A 14,436-nucleotide genomic window follows, 5' to 3' on the forward strand; every position below is an offset into this window, starting at 1 on the left:
CTCAATGACAACCAAGTCAGACATTCAACATTGAAGTCGCTCTTGTTCTTGCCCAGGACCCCAAAACAGCCCGAGGGTCAGCAGCTTCCACCCCCCCCCCCCCCCCCCCTCCAAACAGTCCTCCCTCCGCGTGGGACAGTTTTGACCACTTCGAGCAGGGCCGGGAAAAAACCAAGACTAGGACTCAGAAGAAATTTACCACCTAGAAGAATAAGCATCGAAGCTACGACCCCAAGACAGTCTGAAGTGTCTGAGATATTATCTGAAAGAAGCAAACCCTAACAGTTTAGCACTTATGTTGTCAACAATTCTGAAGAAGTACCAAAAACTTTAAGCAAATAATGTTTATTTTTATATTGATGATACACTTAATATACACGTGGATTCAAGATACAAAATTCATTTTACAAGAGTTCACACCTGATGAATGTAGTCACATTCCTAGAGAACATTTATCAATGCAAAAATGTTTTCAATACACTGACAACAAAAATCAAATTTTCTGTAATCTTGTTATTAAAAAAACATCAAAACAACAATGTTTAACTTTCCATCCTCTACCATTTAAGTGCCCTTAAGGTGGTAGGCACCATAACAGAAGAAAACATTGGAAAGAAGGGCCTACTGAATCCACTCTGTGGAATCACAGTGTTTACTCTGAAATTCATTTAGTGAAGTAGTTAGTGAAAGGCTTGCTATCCTTTATAACAAATCACATATCATACAAGAGTCAAAAGTGATGAACTCAAGAAAATAAAATGTTTCAATAACTTCTCAGTTTCTAAAATCTATGAAGTATTAACTGTAACAGACAAAACAGAAAAAGGCTACTGAAAAGGAACACAGCAGGAAAACATCCTTAAGAGTATGTATGGCTTAAGCAATTCATAAACACAACAAATAAGACTTTCACAATACCACAAATGTTCAAGTCAAATGATAATCGACAATATAATTTTCCCCTAGTCATTGGTAGTAAATAGCCCCTTCAAAATTTATTCTACTGATAACACATATAAAACTAGTGAATCTAAATGGTTTGCTGTCTCACAGAGCTGAGTTGACAGATTTTGATCTAAAATATTAACCCACAATACCCAAAATTTAGTACAAATGAGCAACAAGACAAAGTCTCAAGGATTACAGTGATTTGTGAATAACTAGATAGGCAACCAAATAGCTTCATTATTTGCAAATAGATTAGCAGCACTTGGATAAGAACTGTTAAATGAAAATTATTGTGCTTCAATCACTTGAGGAGAGCTAATAAATATAACTCTATAATCCCTATAGTGTTACAATTCTATAACATTCAGTTACAGACGAGCACAATTTTTAAAAAGTATTTCACACCACTACAAAATCAAGTAATTGTATTCTCCAAATGTAATTTCTGCTATGATTGAAACAAGTGCATTTATGCCTAATATCCATAATATAGACAATAGGTTCACCATTATTTTCAGGGAAAAAGATCAAACATAACTTATTTTTAACTCCTATGTGATTAGCTTAACCTTTAGTGATGATTTGAATAAAGAAAAAGGATATTTAACCTTACAATGGAAACTGCCCAGAGAATATAATAATGTGGCCTGAAATGACAATGATCTTTAGAGCAAAGTAAGAAATGATTTATAACTGCTTCATCTGACTCAATGATTAATGAAACCACTATTTGTACTGGTACTACACAATGAAGATAACCTATTTGTATACTTTCCTTCACTTGTAAGCTCTACTGTGAAAATGTTAGGACATTGTATCTGCTTTTCCTATTATCTAAGTCCTGTCTACCTCAACTGGAAGAAGTTTCTAAAATACAAGACTCCTTGATTGTTGAACAGCAAGGTTTATTAAAAACAAACAAAAAATCATTGGAGAACTAGCCATATGGTCTATGTGGCAAAAGGAATGTATCCAGATAATTATAAAAAGCTACAAACATGTCCTAAGATATTTTACGAAACCATTAAAAGTTATTTTTAATAAGATAACCAAGAGCTAAAAAAACAAAAAACAAACAAAAAAAAACCACAACCTCATTCTTCAGGAAATAATAAAAATTCTTATTGCCCTAAAACATTCTAAGCAATTTTTTTTCCTGTAGATTTTTAATACATCACAACATATAATTTAGGAAAAAATTGTAATATGCAGAGGAGGGTAAGAATAAAATTTTTAAAAATGCAGTGGTTATTTTTCTATGGTTTGGAAGTATTTACTTTGGGATTATCATATATTATCATTTCACAATTTATATGGGTGATCATACTGATTTGATGTTTGAGAAAACTTACGGGTCAAATTTTAATGTTCACAAATCTTAATTTTCATCACAGACAAGTGGATATTCATAATAGCTTCAAAAGGGAAAATAATACTAGTGATATAAAAATTTAAATACTGTTTACTGCAGACATATAGGAAAGCTAGCTATAATTCCCTATCTCATTCTGAACATGATAGAATCACTCACTCTATTTCATTCCATAAGCCTAGCAGAAGAGTAAAACTCTGAACCCTGAAATTACCAATGTCTCAATAAACAATACTACACCTAAAAAGATGATTGTCTTAGGATATAGACTGGAAATGTTCACCAAAATAGGAAAATATTCCTAATAAGTAGTATGTTTTATGACCAAATTCAGGCTTAAGTGAATCTGGAGTGCAGAATTAACAAAATGTACTTCTAACTATTAAAAAACTGAATCTACTGTTAAAATAATGTTTTTAAAAAATCGCACTGCTTAAAAAAAATCACACTTAGAGTAGTCTGATAAGTAATAACTTTTAAAGAAAACACAAAAGAAATTAACAAAAATATTTTAAAATTAAGAAATGGTGCTTCAGTGATTAACAGTATTATACAGAAATGGAATTCTCAAAAGTTACACCAAACTAATAAGTGAAAAATACCAAATTTACCTTAAGAAAACATTTCATATTTACAGACTTCCAAAGGAAATATTTCTATGGCACCAACAAGTCAGTTACACTTAATTTAATACATTTATCTCTACCCAATTTAAGGGTATGTCCCCCTACATTATCCTGACACCCTTCCTTTCAATAGGTGATTGATTCCATTCACACATCAATTATTTTTCCTTAAACACAAGGCATGCTTAATAAGTCTCTGTTCAAAAACTCAGTTAAGCTGGAACACAGTGTAATACCATGTTCTGAAATTTTAGTTTGAGGAAGATGAATTGCCTTTTTTTTTTTTAAGGTAAAGTGGTCACAGTATCCAGGAGAGACTGGGAAGTGCAGCATGAATAGAAATAAAGTATCAAAGTCTTAAGAGTACAGAATGGGGGAAAGGTTTGGTTTTCTAAGCAATTCTTACCTTATTTAACTGCAAAGTAACTGGCTTTACAACTGTTAGAAACAGAGGTCATATTCACAATGTCAGTCTCATCTACTGCACTTCTTACTGCTGCTCCTTTCCTCAAATTAATGTCCATACTGAGCCTGAGTCAGTTCTATGAATTTTAAATAGCATAACATCTACTCTGCTACTCTCCAATTGCAATGAATGATTTGGTTACTAGAACAATAGAATGTCAGACACGATGGACATTTTCACTGATTTTCCAGAAATAATACATTACCAAATTTTAGTATTTATTTACGAAAAAGGCGATTACAACTTTATTTTAAATTTAATACTGTAACTGAGAGGTGTTGTGAATAGTTGGCTTCCTATTAAAAATACAATGAAGAGGCAAATGTAACATTTGTTGGGTGGTAAAACCGACTTCTGACTCTAACTCCTCTTTTTAAGATAATTTAATATTGTATTACACAGATGTGATCGTCTGAAAAATAATGGGGTAAACAGTTGTTTTGCAGTTACATTTTATCATGCAAAAATAACCTCTACTTAATTTTTGCGGTGAATGTGTTCAAGGGTATACTAAACATCTCCTACACTCTTCCGTGCAAATACACAGGCCAGGTGCAAACAGGAGTAACAAACACTGATACTCTGTGGTATTCCATGTTCACACATTGGCACTGCACATATTCACTATCCTCTAAGAGGATATCCTCCCCCACCCATCATCCTTGGTAGAGGTTTGGAGGCCCAGATCTGACAGCACGCCATGCACCTAATATTAAGAATTCTATTTCATGTGTGAATATATCATCAATTTGCAGAACACAAGTGGTCTCATAGAGACAAAGAAATACAACTGGAGGCATTTTATTCACTAGAAGCATTTTCTCGGATGAGCCTACTCATCTTTGATATGCAACTCCAATAAGAAAAATCTATAGTCTGAAATGCCAAGACAGGACTAAATTAATCACAGCTGCTGCAAATATACAGATTAATAATCTCCTGTTGCTTATTAAATCCCACCCCCACCTAGGTACAGCCTTCCCCTACCTAATGCCCCTTTTTCTGCCTCACAGAGACAGATATAAAATGAGACACATCGGTGAAAACACTGTTCCAAAATTAAAATTTAGTATCAGGTATTGACATGGCAACTACACACAGAATTTCTCTATTTAAAGGACATTTTCCTATCTATTTTGAAATGTGATCAAAGTAATTTTTTCCACAGCCCCTTAATTCTCAATATAAATACTACTCAATAATAATACTCAATTATGGGTCAAGAAAAATAAAGGACTGAAACAGCTTAAGAACCTGCTGGTGTCTCAGTTTCACACACTAAGGTTTTTCAGGTTTATATCACTAATTTATCATCCATTTAAATGGAAATTGACAGATGATTTTAAAGCTAAGAATATCCTGCTTTCTGTTAATATCTTCATATCCTAATTCCAACTCCAAATTAGCCAATTTTACCCAAACACAAGCCCCTCAAAATAGAGGCTCATGAATGAGATACAGCCACAACCTAATTACAGCAGCATGAACGATGCCACTATGATGTCCTCATAGAACTTAAATAAATTCAGCCCACAGTGGGTATGGGTATATAATATACACATACTGCATCATTGCATACCAATATATTTACAAATATGTACATATATACAAAAAAGTATACAGAGATTGCATTTAGCATCACAAAAATATACACATGCGATTACAAATAAAATAAGATTTTTAAATAAATAAGGTCAACAAAAGAGCCCTCCGTGTAAATACCCTTTGTACTCTCCAAACACACACAGGAACATACACATCCAAAATATCACCAGGAGATTCATACCATTCATATTCGTATCAAACCTTTTTACTCACTTAGGGTAGGGAGGTGGTTCTGAATCACTGGCAGTAGCCAAGTTGGCTGACCCTTGGCACCTTACTCTATTTCCAGTCCAGAATGTTCTCTATATATCAGGCTGATTACAAGTCTTCATGGATAACTAAGTACAAGATTTTCCAACTGAGTCCAAACCCCTTTTAAGAGACAGAAAGTTATGAAGTCACACAAGTCAGAGATTAAACTTGGAGAAGAATGCTAAAGAAAGCTCCACAGATTGATACATAAATCAGATTGGATGCTTTTCCATTTTCCTCGATGAAATTCAGTACCTAATCTGTTTCAGGGAATTCTATTACAAGAAGAAAATAAAGGGCGGTAGCCACAAGTAAGGAAAAAATAAACCCCAGATCCTGTATCAGGAAAATTTCAGTCATGACTAGATTGCACTTTGCTTTTATAATTTCAAAACATTTCAACTTGGTAAAAATATAAAGGGTATAATAAATTCTCTGTGCTTTGAGAGGTTTTGAGAGCACCACTTCCTAGGAGGAAAACACACACACGTATACAAAAAAATATATCCTGGCTAGAATCAAGGCTAAATTGTCTGACTTGGGGATTTCTTATAATTAATAAATAAAAATTTGCAGGGCTGACTGATTTCCTGGTTTCAATATTTGATATATTTAAAAAATACCTTAACCTTTTGTGCCAAAATGGAAATCTCTAATTATTCCTTTCTTGTTCATTATAGAAAGCAACCTGAGCTACCAGAAAGACTGGGCTGAGGTTAGGAGATTTGAGTTTTAGTTCAGGCTCTGCCACTATGAATAAACCTACAGTGTTTTAGGGTCTCAGCTTTCTCTTCTGAGAAGTAGGGAAAATAGCTGCTTTACCACCTTCAGAAATATACGGATAAAGAAAGAGAAAATAATTCCATTGTGCTTAACACTGTTCTCTGTGTAAGGGACTTCTTGCAATCCTATACCTTGTTTTTTTTGCAGTGATTCTTAAGGGAGGTGAGAGACTGTATCAGAATCTCCAGGGGGAGCTTGTGCAATTTGAAAACAAAGAAGTGCTTTTTTCCCTTTGCTTTGCTTTGTTCTTAGGTTCCAATGTTTAAATTTCTATGAATTCTAAAATTAAATAAATAAAGGGCTTAATATTTATATATTTATAAAGGGGAGTGGTATGCACTGAAAAAAGAGATTCTTTGCCAATACCCATGGGTGATTGTCCTTTTACACTTCTTATGCCTTGCTTAAAGTAATGTCTTAAAATGTAGAAGCTTGGTGATGGGTACAGGATGGTTCATTGAATGCTACATATGCTTAAAATTTTCATAATAAAAGTAAAAAAAAAGAAAGAAACATGAATTATTTGCACAAATATAATCTTCTCACTAAGGCTTACCCTGATCACTCACTTAGACACTGTTCTTCACCCCAAAACAATCAAAACATTTCCCTTACCATGTTCTAAATTTTCTTCATACAACTTACAACTCTCTAACATAAATTTTCTTATGTTTATTGCCTGACTCCTACTAAAATATAAGCTTCATGAAGACAAGGATTTTAAAGTCTCATTCATTTGCTTTCCCAATGCCTAGAACAAAATCTGGAATATAGTTTGTTCAGTCCATGTCTTCTTGAAGGCATGAATGAAACAATGGTACAGAATTTTTTAGCACAGTTTTCCTTTCTTAAAGATTCAAGATTGCTTCGGCTCACTTTAGATTTTTAACCACCAATAAGAAATTACACTACTATCAGCTTAAGTAACAATGTCATCATCTAAACCCTTGTCGTGATTTCTAAGACCCCTTGTTCTTGGACAAACATGTTTCTAATCACAAAAGCTCTAATTTCTTCACCAGATTAGCTTCTACAATAACCGAGACTCAGATATTTTCATGAACAAAAACAAGTTAAATATGACTTAGAAAAGAAAATGTCTATGGTAAACTCAGAAAAACTAGTTTTCCAGGTGGCAGGGGGAGGGAAATCAAGATTGCAATTATAGAACCATAAAACTGGATAGGACCTTGGGCTAATGCCTTCATTTTACAGATGAGAATACTATAAAACAGAAACATGAAGACACTTGTCAAAGGGCATAAAGCTAGCTCCAGGGAAGCCAGGATTAGAACTCAGGTCTCCTAGTTCTCAGACCAGTGTTCTTTATGCTAAACAGGTGAGAATAAAGCTCAGGAGGATAAATACTATTTTAAGCATCAGAGGAGAGGAAAATACGTGAGGTCAGGTACATTACTGGCACAGAAATTCAGGGGGACTGAAACAAGAGGTCAGCCTATTGCTATAATCCAGGTGAACACCATTATGAAAGGAAAGCCACAAAGTTTATAAAGGTACTGAAGAAAAGAAAAGCAGTCTTTATCTGATAAAGAAAAACAACCCACTAGGCAAAGGAAATCTCCCTCCAGGATAAGTTTTCAAAGCTTCTGAAACAAGGTTTAAAAGAACAAACAAAATAATGAAAAAAAAAAAAAAAAAGAATGAAATACCACGAAGTCCCCTAAACCCAAGAACAATAATTTCAAGACTTCAGATGAAAAATCAGCAAATTGGAACAGGTATATGAATAACTTAGTCCCAAATAATTCCCTATGCCTGAAATGAAAACCAAGTTAAAAATATTACAGTAAAATTTCCCTAAGGACACAGGAAAGAGGCACCAAAAGCAATCACCTTATTTCCCCTGGGACTGCCAGAGGTAGAATGTGAGCCTGTACAAATTCTACAGTTAGGTAGAAGGGCTTTTGGTTCATAGATTTCTGAACTTGAATGCTGTGGAGTCAAAAGAAGGGGGGAAAAAAAACCCAAAGCATCGTCACTAATGCTTATGAAATTATGAAGGGGATGACAGAGAAGAAAAACACAAAAAACTTTATATTACATACAGAATCCTATTTAAAATAATAAAAAAAAACTTGCGCATGAATATGAAATATTAAATATCAGGAGTTTAAAAAAATCTTATTTCCAAATTGTCAATGCAAAAGTTACTTCCATTTTAGGTTAAGTAATGATTCAGTTATCCCCAACTAAAATTAATAACATCTCTGACTTTGACATCTCATAAACGTGAACTAGGCAAAAAGATTATATAATCTCTGTCCTGTATGCCACAGCCCTCAGTCTGGATAGTCTTTAAACTTGATATCATGAATTAAGATTAAATAGAATTCCTGTGGAAACATTGTATTATGAAACCAACAATCTGATTTTTTGACTGAAATACTTAAAAGTCTTTTTTTTTCATTTCTAGCATTCAGATTACAAAGAAAGCAAAATATGCCAGCATATTTCATGATAACACAGGGCTCACACGTTCCAAGTGATATTTATCATCTTAAGACTCCAATTAAAGATTTAACTTTTAGATGCAAATCAATCCTATACAGTTTCTGAAATTATGACAGGATTTAATGAATTAAATGATTTCAAAAATGGTCTTGATTATGCTTCAAAGAATCACACATTTGTCTACCTACTAAGTTGGAATGAAAAGAAATATTATGGAAAGACTGTTCTTGATTTTTAATAGTCCATGCTGGCTAGTTTCATCTTTGTGAACAATGATATATTTTCTAAATCCACACATTTAAGGTCCAAGTATAAGAGTTGGATTTTCTTCATTATATAAAAATAAATGATTTACTCTTCTGAGGGTGAGAACATTGACTATATGTGTGTAGGGATAGATGTTGGAGGTAAGTAGCCATACCTCAAAACCGAAAAGTAAAAATTCCAAGATTAATTGAGTTTTTTAAAAGACTTGAAAGACTGTATTTTAAAACAGTTACCCTAAAAGTCTGAACAATTTTTTCAGTTTGTTTTTAAAATGGTGGCCTTAAATTAAAAAATTAAAACTAAGTAACACCACTATGTGTCTGTCATCACATTAAAAAACGGCACCATGTAAAATCTGTGGCAAATGAAAAATTGTTTCAACAAGAGGATTTTTGTTTTAATAGTCATCTATGGTACTCTCGAGGAACACATTTCGAACATCCAGAATGGACGCTAATTCCAGAATGTGCTTCTGGAGGTGAGGGTTCTCCACTGTTTCATCCCTTGGCAGTTGGGGATATGATTCTGGATAGTTTCGTGTTTCCTGGTAGGCAAAGGAGAGAAAAGTCAAGTTTTAGAGTTTAATGAAGGAAATTATATACAACATTAATAATATTACTATTAACATTACAATATTAGGAATAACTTAATATGTAGTTCTCTGCATAGTAGTATGATTTTTTTTTAGGTTTTTTTTTTTAAGATTTTATTTATTTATTTGTCAGAAAGAGAGAGATAGAGAGAGAGAGCACAAGCAGGGGGAGCAGGAGAGGGAGAAACAGAGTCCCCGCTGAGCAGGGAGCCCGACATGGGACTCGATCCCAGGACCCTGGGATCATGACCTGAGCCAAAGGCAGACGCTTAACCGACTGAGCCACGCAGGCGCCCCTAATAGTATGATTCTTAATAGCAGTGTACTTGTTGAACACAGGAAATTGCTGATATTTGACTACTGTGACCTTCAAAAATTACAGTTTCATATGGTTCAACCTAATATATTCATTCAGTGAGTTATTTTACAAGTATTTATTGGGTCTTGCCACTTTTGAGTACTCTGCTATATTGTAGAAATCATATAATGCCAACTACTTAGGGGAAAGTCCTAGCATATGTAGGATTTCAACAAGTATTTGGCTAAATGAATGAATAAATAGATGTTGCAGCAGAAATTAAAATGAGAGGAAAGACATGAGAAGCACTGAAAAAGTCAAATTAATGAGCCTTGGCTGGGGCACCTGGGTGGCTTAGTCAGTTAAGCACCTGCCTTTGGCTCAGGTCATGATCTCCGGGTCCTGGGACTGAGCCCCACATCAGGCTTCCTGCTCAGTGGGGAGTCTGCTTCTTCCTCTCTATCTCTCTCCCTCTACCCCTCTCCACTGCTCGTTCTCTTTCTCTTTTGCTCTCAAATAAATAAATCTTTAAAAAAAATTAATGAGCCTTGGCAATTAATTATAGGACAGGGAGGTGTCAAAGATGACTGTGAGATTTTAGGAAGAAAAGACATAAGAGAAGAGCTGGGAGCCATTTGAGAGAAAAAGAGAAGTACAAGAGGAAATGATTTGGAGAGAGTAATAAAAGCTTCAGGTTTTAGGTATATTTTATTTGAAGTAATAGGGTAATACAAACAGAACTGCCCCTCAAAAGGAATTTGAAAATTCAGATCGATCTCAGAAGACAGGTTTGAGCAGTGTATGTAAAGACGGATATAATATGCATGGAGATAAATATTAAAGTCATGAAAATGCCTAAGATTTCTAAGAATATTAGCAAACAGTGTGAAAAAAAAAAAAGAGTCCCTAAAAAGGGAAATACCAGAAAAAGAAAAAAAAAACAGAAAAGGAACAGTAAAGGAAAAAGAAAAAAAATTGTAATTGCATAGAAGCAAAAGAAAGAGACCGTTTCAAAAATGAGGTATTCTCACTTGGAAATTCTTCTTTAATTGGTAATTTCTTTTTTTTTAAGATTTTATTTAGGGGCGCCTGGGTGGCTCAGACGGTTAAGCCTCTACCTTCAGCTCAGGTCATGATGCCAGGGTCCTGGGATTGAGCCCTGCATCCGACTCCCTACTCATGGAGAGCCTGCTTCTCCCTCTCCCTGCCGCTTCCCCTGCTTGTGCTCTCTCTCTCTCTGTGTCAAATAAATAAATAAAATCTTTAAAAAAATAATGAAGATTTTATTTATTTGAGAAAGAGAGAAAGAGAAAGCATGAGTGGGGACGAGTGACGGGGGTGGGACAGGGAAAGAGAGAGAAGCAGACTCCCTGCCTAGCAGGGAGTCTGATGCAGGGCTCAATTCCAGGATCCCAGGATCATGACCGGAGCCAAAGGCAGCCGCTTAACCGACTGAGCCACCCAGGTACCCCTTGGTAATTTTTATAGACTATAATTTTGTCACTCATTTAAAATTTCCTGGAGAAATAAGTTACTGCTTTTCTATGCATCTCACATGATAGTTCATATATTCAAATATCACTTCTACCGTTCTTCAGCCCTTAGGCATTACTCATTACAATTATAAAGACCAAAATTTTGTTTTACCACACTAAATACTAAATAGTCCTCATAGAGACAAAAAAAGAACTGTTCAACAACCCTAAAAAAAGAAAAAACCAAAAAACAAGATCTAATGGGGGACTATTATAAGGTGAATAATTCTCTCAGCTCACACAGGGCTGAGAGATGTTTGAGTTCTGACCAAACACGTCCTAGAGTGGAGAAAATCTGTTGAAACAGGGGACATATGAAAGAGACCCCAGAAAAATTATGCCTCTTAGTATTGGGCCAAAATAAACCTACATCTGTATGCTAACACTACTCTAAATCTATCCCTAAAATGCTTAAAAACAAGCCATAGGAAGGTCAAAGGAATTTGCAAGTTGATTAAACCCCTGCTACAATAAAGTCCAATATTCTTCAAAGAAAGACAACAAAGTCCAGAATTCAACATTATGAAATTCACAATGTACATACTCTACGAGAAAATTACTAGACATATAAAAAAATCAGGAATATGAGAGCCCTAACCAGTAGGAAAAATCATAAACACAAACTTATAAATGATAGAGAATATAGTATTAGCAGACAAGGACTTTAGCTCTTACACATACATTCAAGAGCACAAAGGAAAACATAATGAGGAGGGAAATGGAAAATATTAAAAGAACCAAACAGAACTAGAGATGAGAAAAATGTAATTCCTGAAATGAAAAACTAACTGGACAGGATTAACAGCATTTTAGACACTAAGGAAGAAAACATCAGTGAACTTGAAGACACAGCAATAGAAACTGAAACAGAAAGAAAGAAAGAAAAAGACTTTTTTGGAAAAATGAAGGGCACATGAAGTGATGTGGAGGTTAACAACAGGTTGTCTAATATATATGTAACTATGTCCCAGAGAGAATGGAGGAAGAAAAATATCTGAACAAAAATGACCAGAAGTATTCCAAAAATATTCCATAGATCCAAGATGATCAATGAACTCTAATTAAAAAAATATATATATATGATATACCTATCAAGGTATATCATAATCAAATTATAGGAAATAATATGAAGAAAAAATCTTAAAAATACCCAGAGAAAAATGAAAAGACACATTACACATCACAATAATTGATAGAACAAGTATTCAGAAAATCAGTAAAGATATAAAAACCATGATGAACAACATTATAAGTCAAGGTTATCTAAAAGACATTTATAAAACTCTTTATCTGATGTTATGACATTACTAGCATGTATGTTTATTGAAAGTATCTGTGGAACATTTACCATGATAGATGACATCTGGATGATAAAACAAGTTTCAATAAGTTAAAAGGATTTAAGCCATACAAGGTATATTATCTGACCACAAAGGAATTAGCTTAGAAGTCAGTAAGATAAAGATAATTCAAAATTTTTTTTTTTTTTAATATTTATTATGTGAGAGAGAGAGAGAGAGCGAGCAGGGGGAGGGGCAGATGGAGAGGGAGAAGAGCCTCTCAAGCAGACTCTGCCTTGAGCATGGAGCCCAATGGGGGGCTCGATCTTACAACCCTGAGATTATGACCTGAGCTGAAATCAAGAGTTGGACACTCAACAGACTGAGCCTCCCAGGTGCCCTAATAACTCATATATTTAGCTACAAAACAACATATTCTTAAATAACCTGTGGTTCAAAAAAAAAAAAATCAGAGTGAAATAAAGACTGTTTCAGAGAAATAAATAATGAAAGAATTACCATCAGATTTGCACTCTAAGAAATGATAAAAGATTCTATAGTAAGAAAAATGATAGCAGATGGAAAATTAAATACAGGAAGAAATAAAGAGCAGCAAATTTTAAAAAGATTTTAGTTATTTATTTGAGATAGAGAGCGAGAGAGTACGAGTGGGGCGAGGCACAGAGGGAGAGGGAGAGGGAGAAGCAGGCTTCCCGCGGAGCAGGGAGCCCAATACAGGGCTCAATCCCAGGACCCTGAGATCATGACCTGAGCCGAAGGCAGACACTTAACCAAATGAGCCACCCAGTGCCCCATCATTTAAAAAGTTTTTTAAAAGATCATTCATTGACTGTTTAATGCTATGCTAACCACAAAGTATCATTTAGTATATACCGATTCATAAAAGTCAAATGTACAGAGTTGGGAGGGTGAATATAAAGGTATACTGTTATAAGACAATTATATTAAATGTGAAGTCATATTAATAAGTAAAACAACATATAGAGGTAAATCAATACTATTGTTAAAATAAAATTCTAAACCAAAACAAAACAAAACCTCCGTTAATTCAAATGAAGATGAAAGCAGAGAAAGAAAAAAGGTACAAACCACAGCCAGGACAAATAGATAACAAATAATAGTATATTTAAATAAAACTGTGGTTTTTTTTAAAGATATTTTTTATTTATTTATTTGACAGACAGATAGAGAGCACAAGTAGGCAGAGCAGCAGGCAGAGGGAAAGGGAGAAGCAGGCTCTCTGCTGAGCAGGGAGCCCGATGCAGGGCTCGATCCCAGGACCCTGAGATCATGACCTGAGCCGAAGACAGCCGCCTAACCGACTGAGCCACCCAGGCGCCCCTTAAATCAAACTATGTTACAAAATTACATTTAATATTAACATAATTCAAAACTAAAAATATCAAATGAAAGTAGAGACTGGCAAACTAAATAGAAAAAAAAAAGCAGGACCTAACTAATGCTATTGAAAAGACATCCACTTTAGGGGCACCTGGGTGGCTCAGTTGGTTAAGCATCTGCCTTCAGCTCAGATCATGATCCCAGGGTCCTGGGGTTGAGCCCGGCATTGGCATCTGGTTCCCTGCTCAGCGGGGAGTCTGCTTCTCCCTCTGCCTCTCTGCCCCCCGCCCTGTGCTCTCTTTCAAATAAATAAATAAAATCTTAAAAAAAAAAAAAAGAAGAAAAGAAAAGAAATCCATTTTAAGTATAAGGAGAACCATAGGTTAAAAGTGAAAGGGTGAAAAAAGATTTGCTATGCAAACACAAACCAGAAGAAAACAGGTATGGTTATATTAATATCAATCAAATAGATTGCAGATCCAGGAATATTGCCACACATAATAGATATTTCATAAATGAATGGGTAATTTCAACAAGAAGACAGAACAACCCTAAGTATGTGTGAACTCAATAACAGC

The 14,436-nt window shown here is 34.7% G+C and overlaps 1 protein-coding gene across 4 annotated transcripts in view; it reads right to left on the minus strand.

The window, feature by feature from the left end:
• Positions 1-2,770: 2,770 nt before the first annotated feature.
• SCAI (suppressor of cancer cell invasion) overlaps positions 2,771-14,436 on the minus strand; it is a 135,090-nt gene continuing 123,424 nt past the window's right edge. For 3 of the 4 annotated variants that reach the window (XM_032419094.1, XM_032419095.1, XM_032419096.1), the window contains one exon: positions 8,671-9,335. In XM_032419094.1, the coding sequence (XP_032274985.1) occupies positions 9,189-9,335 (147 nt within the window). In that variant the 3' untranslated portion in view covers positions 8,671-9,188. Of the gene's footprint in view, positions 9,336-14,436 lie in introns of all 4 variants that reach the window. The other variant, XM_032419093.1, reaches the window with a different exon arrangement.

Source organism: Phoca vitulina, unplaced genomic scaffold (assembly GCF_004348235.1).
Source record: "Phoca vitulina isolate PV1807 unplaced genomic scaffold, GSC_HSeal_1.0 scaffold21, whole genome shotgun sequence".
NCBI classification, from domain to species: Eukaryota; Metazoa; Chordata; class Mammalia; order Carnivora; family Phocidae; genus Phoca; species Phoca vitulina.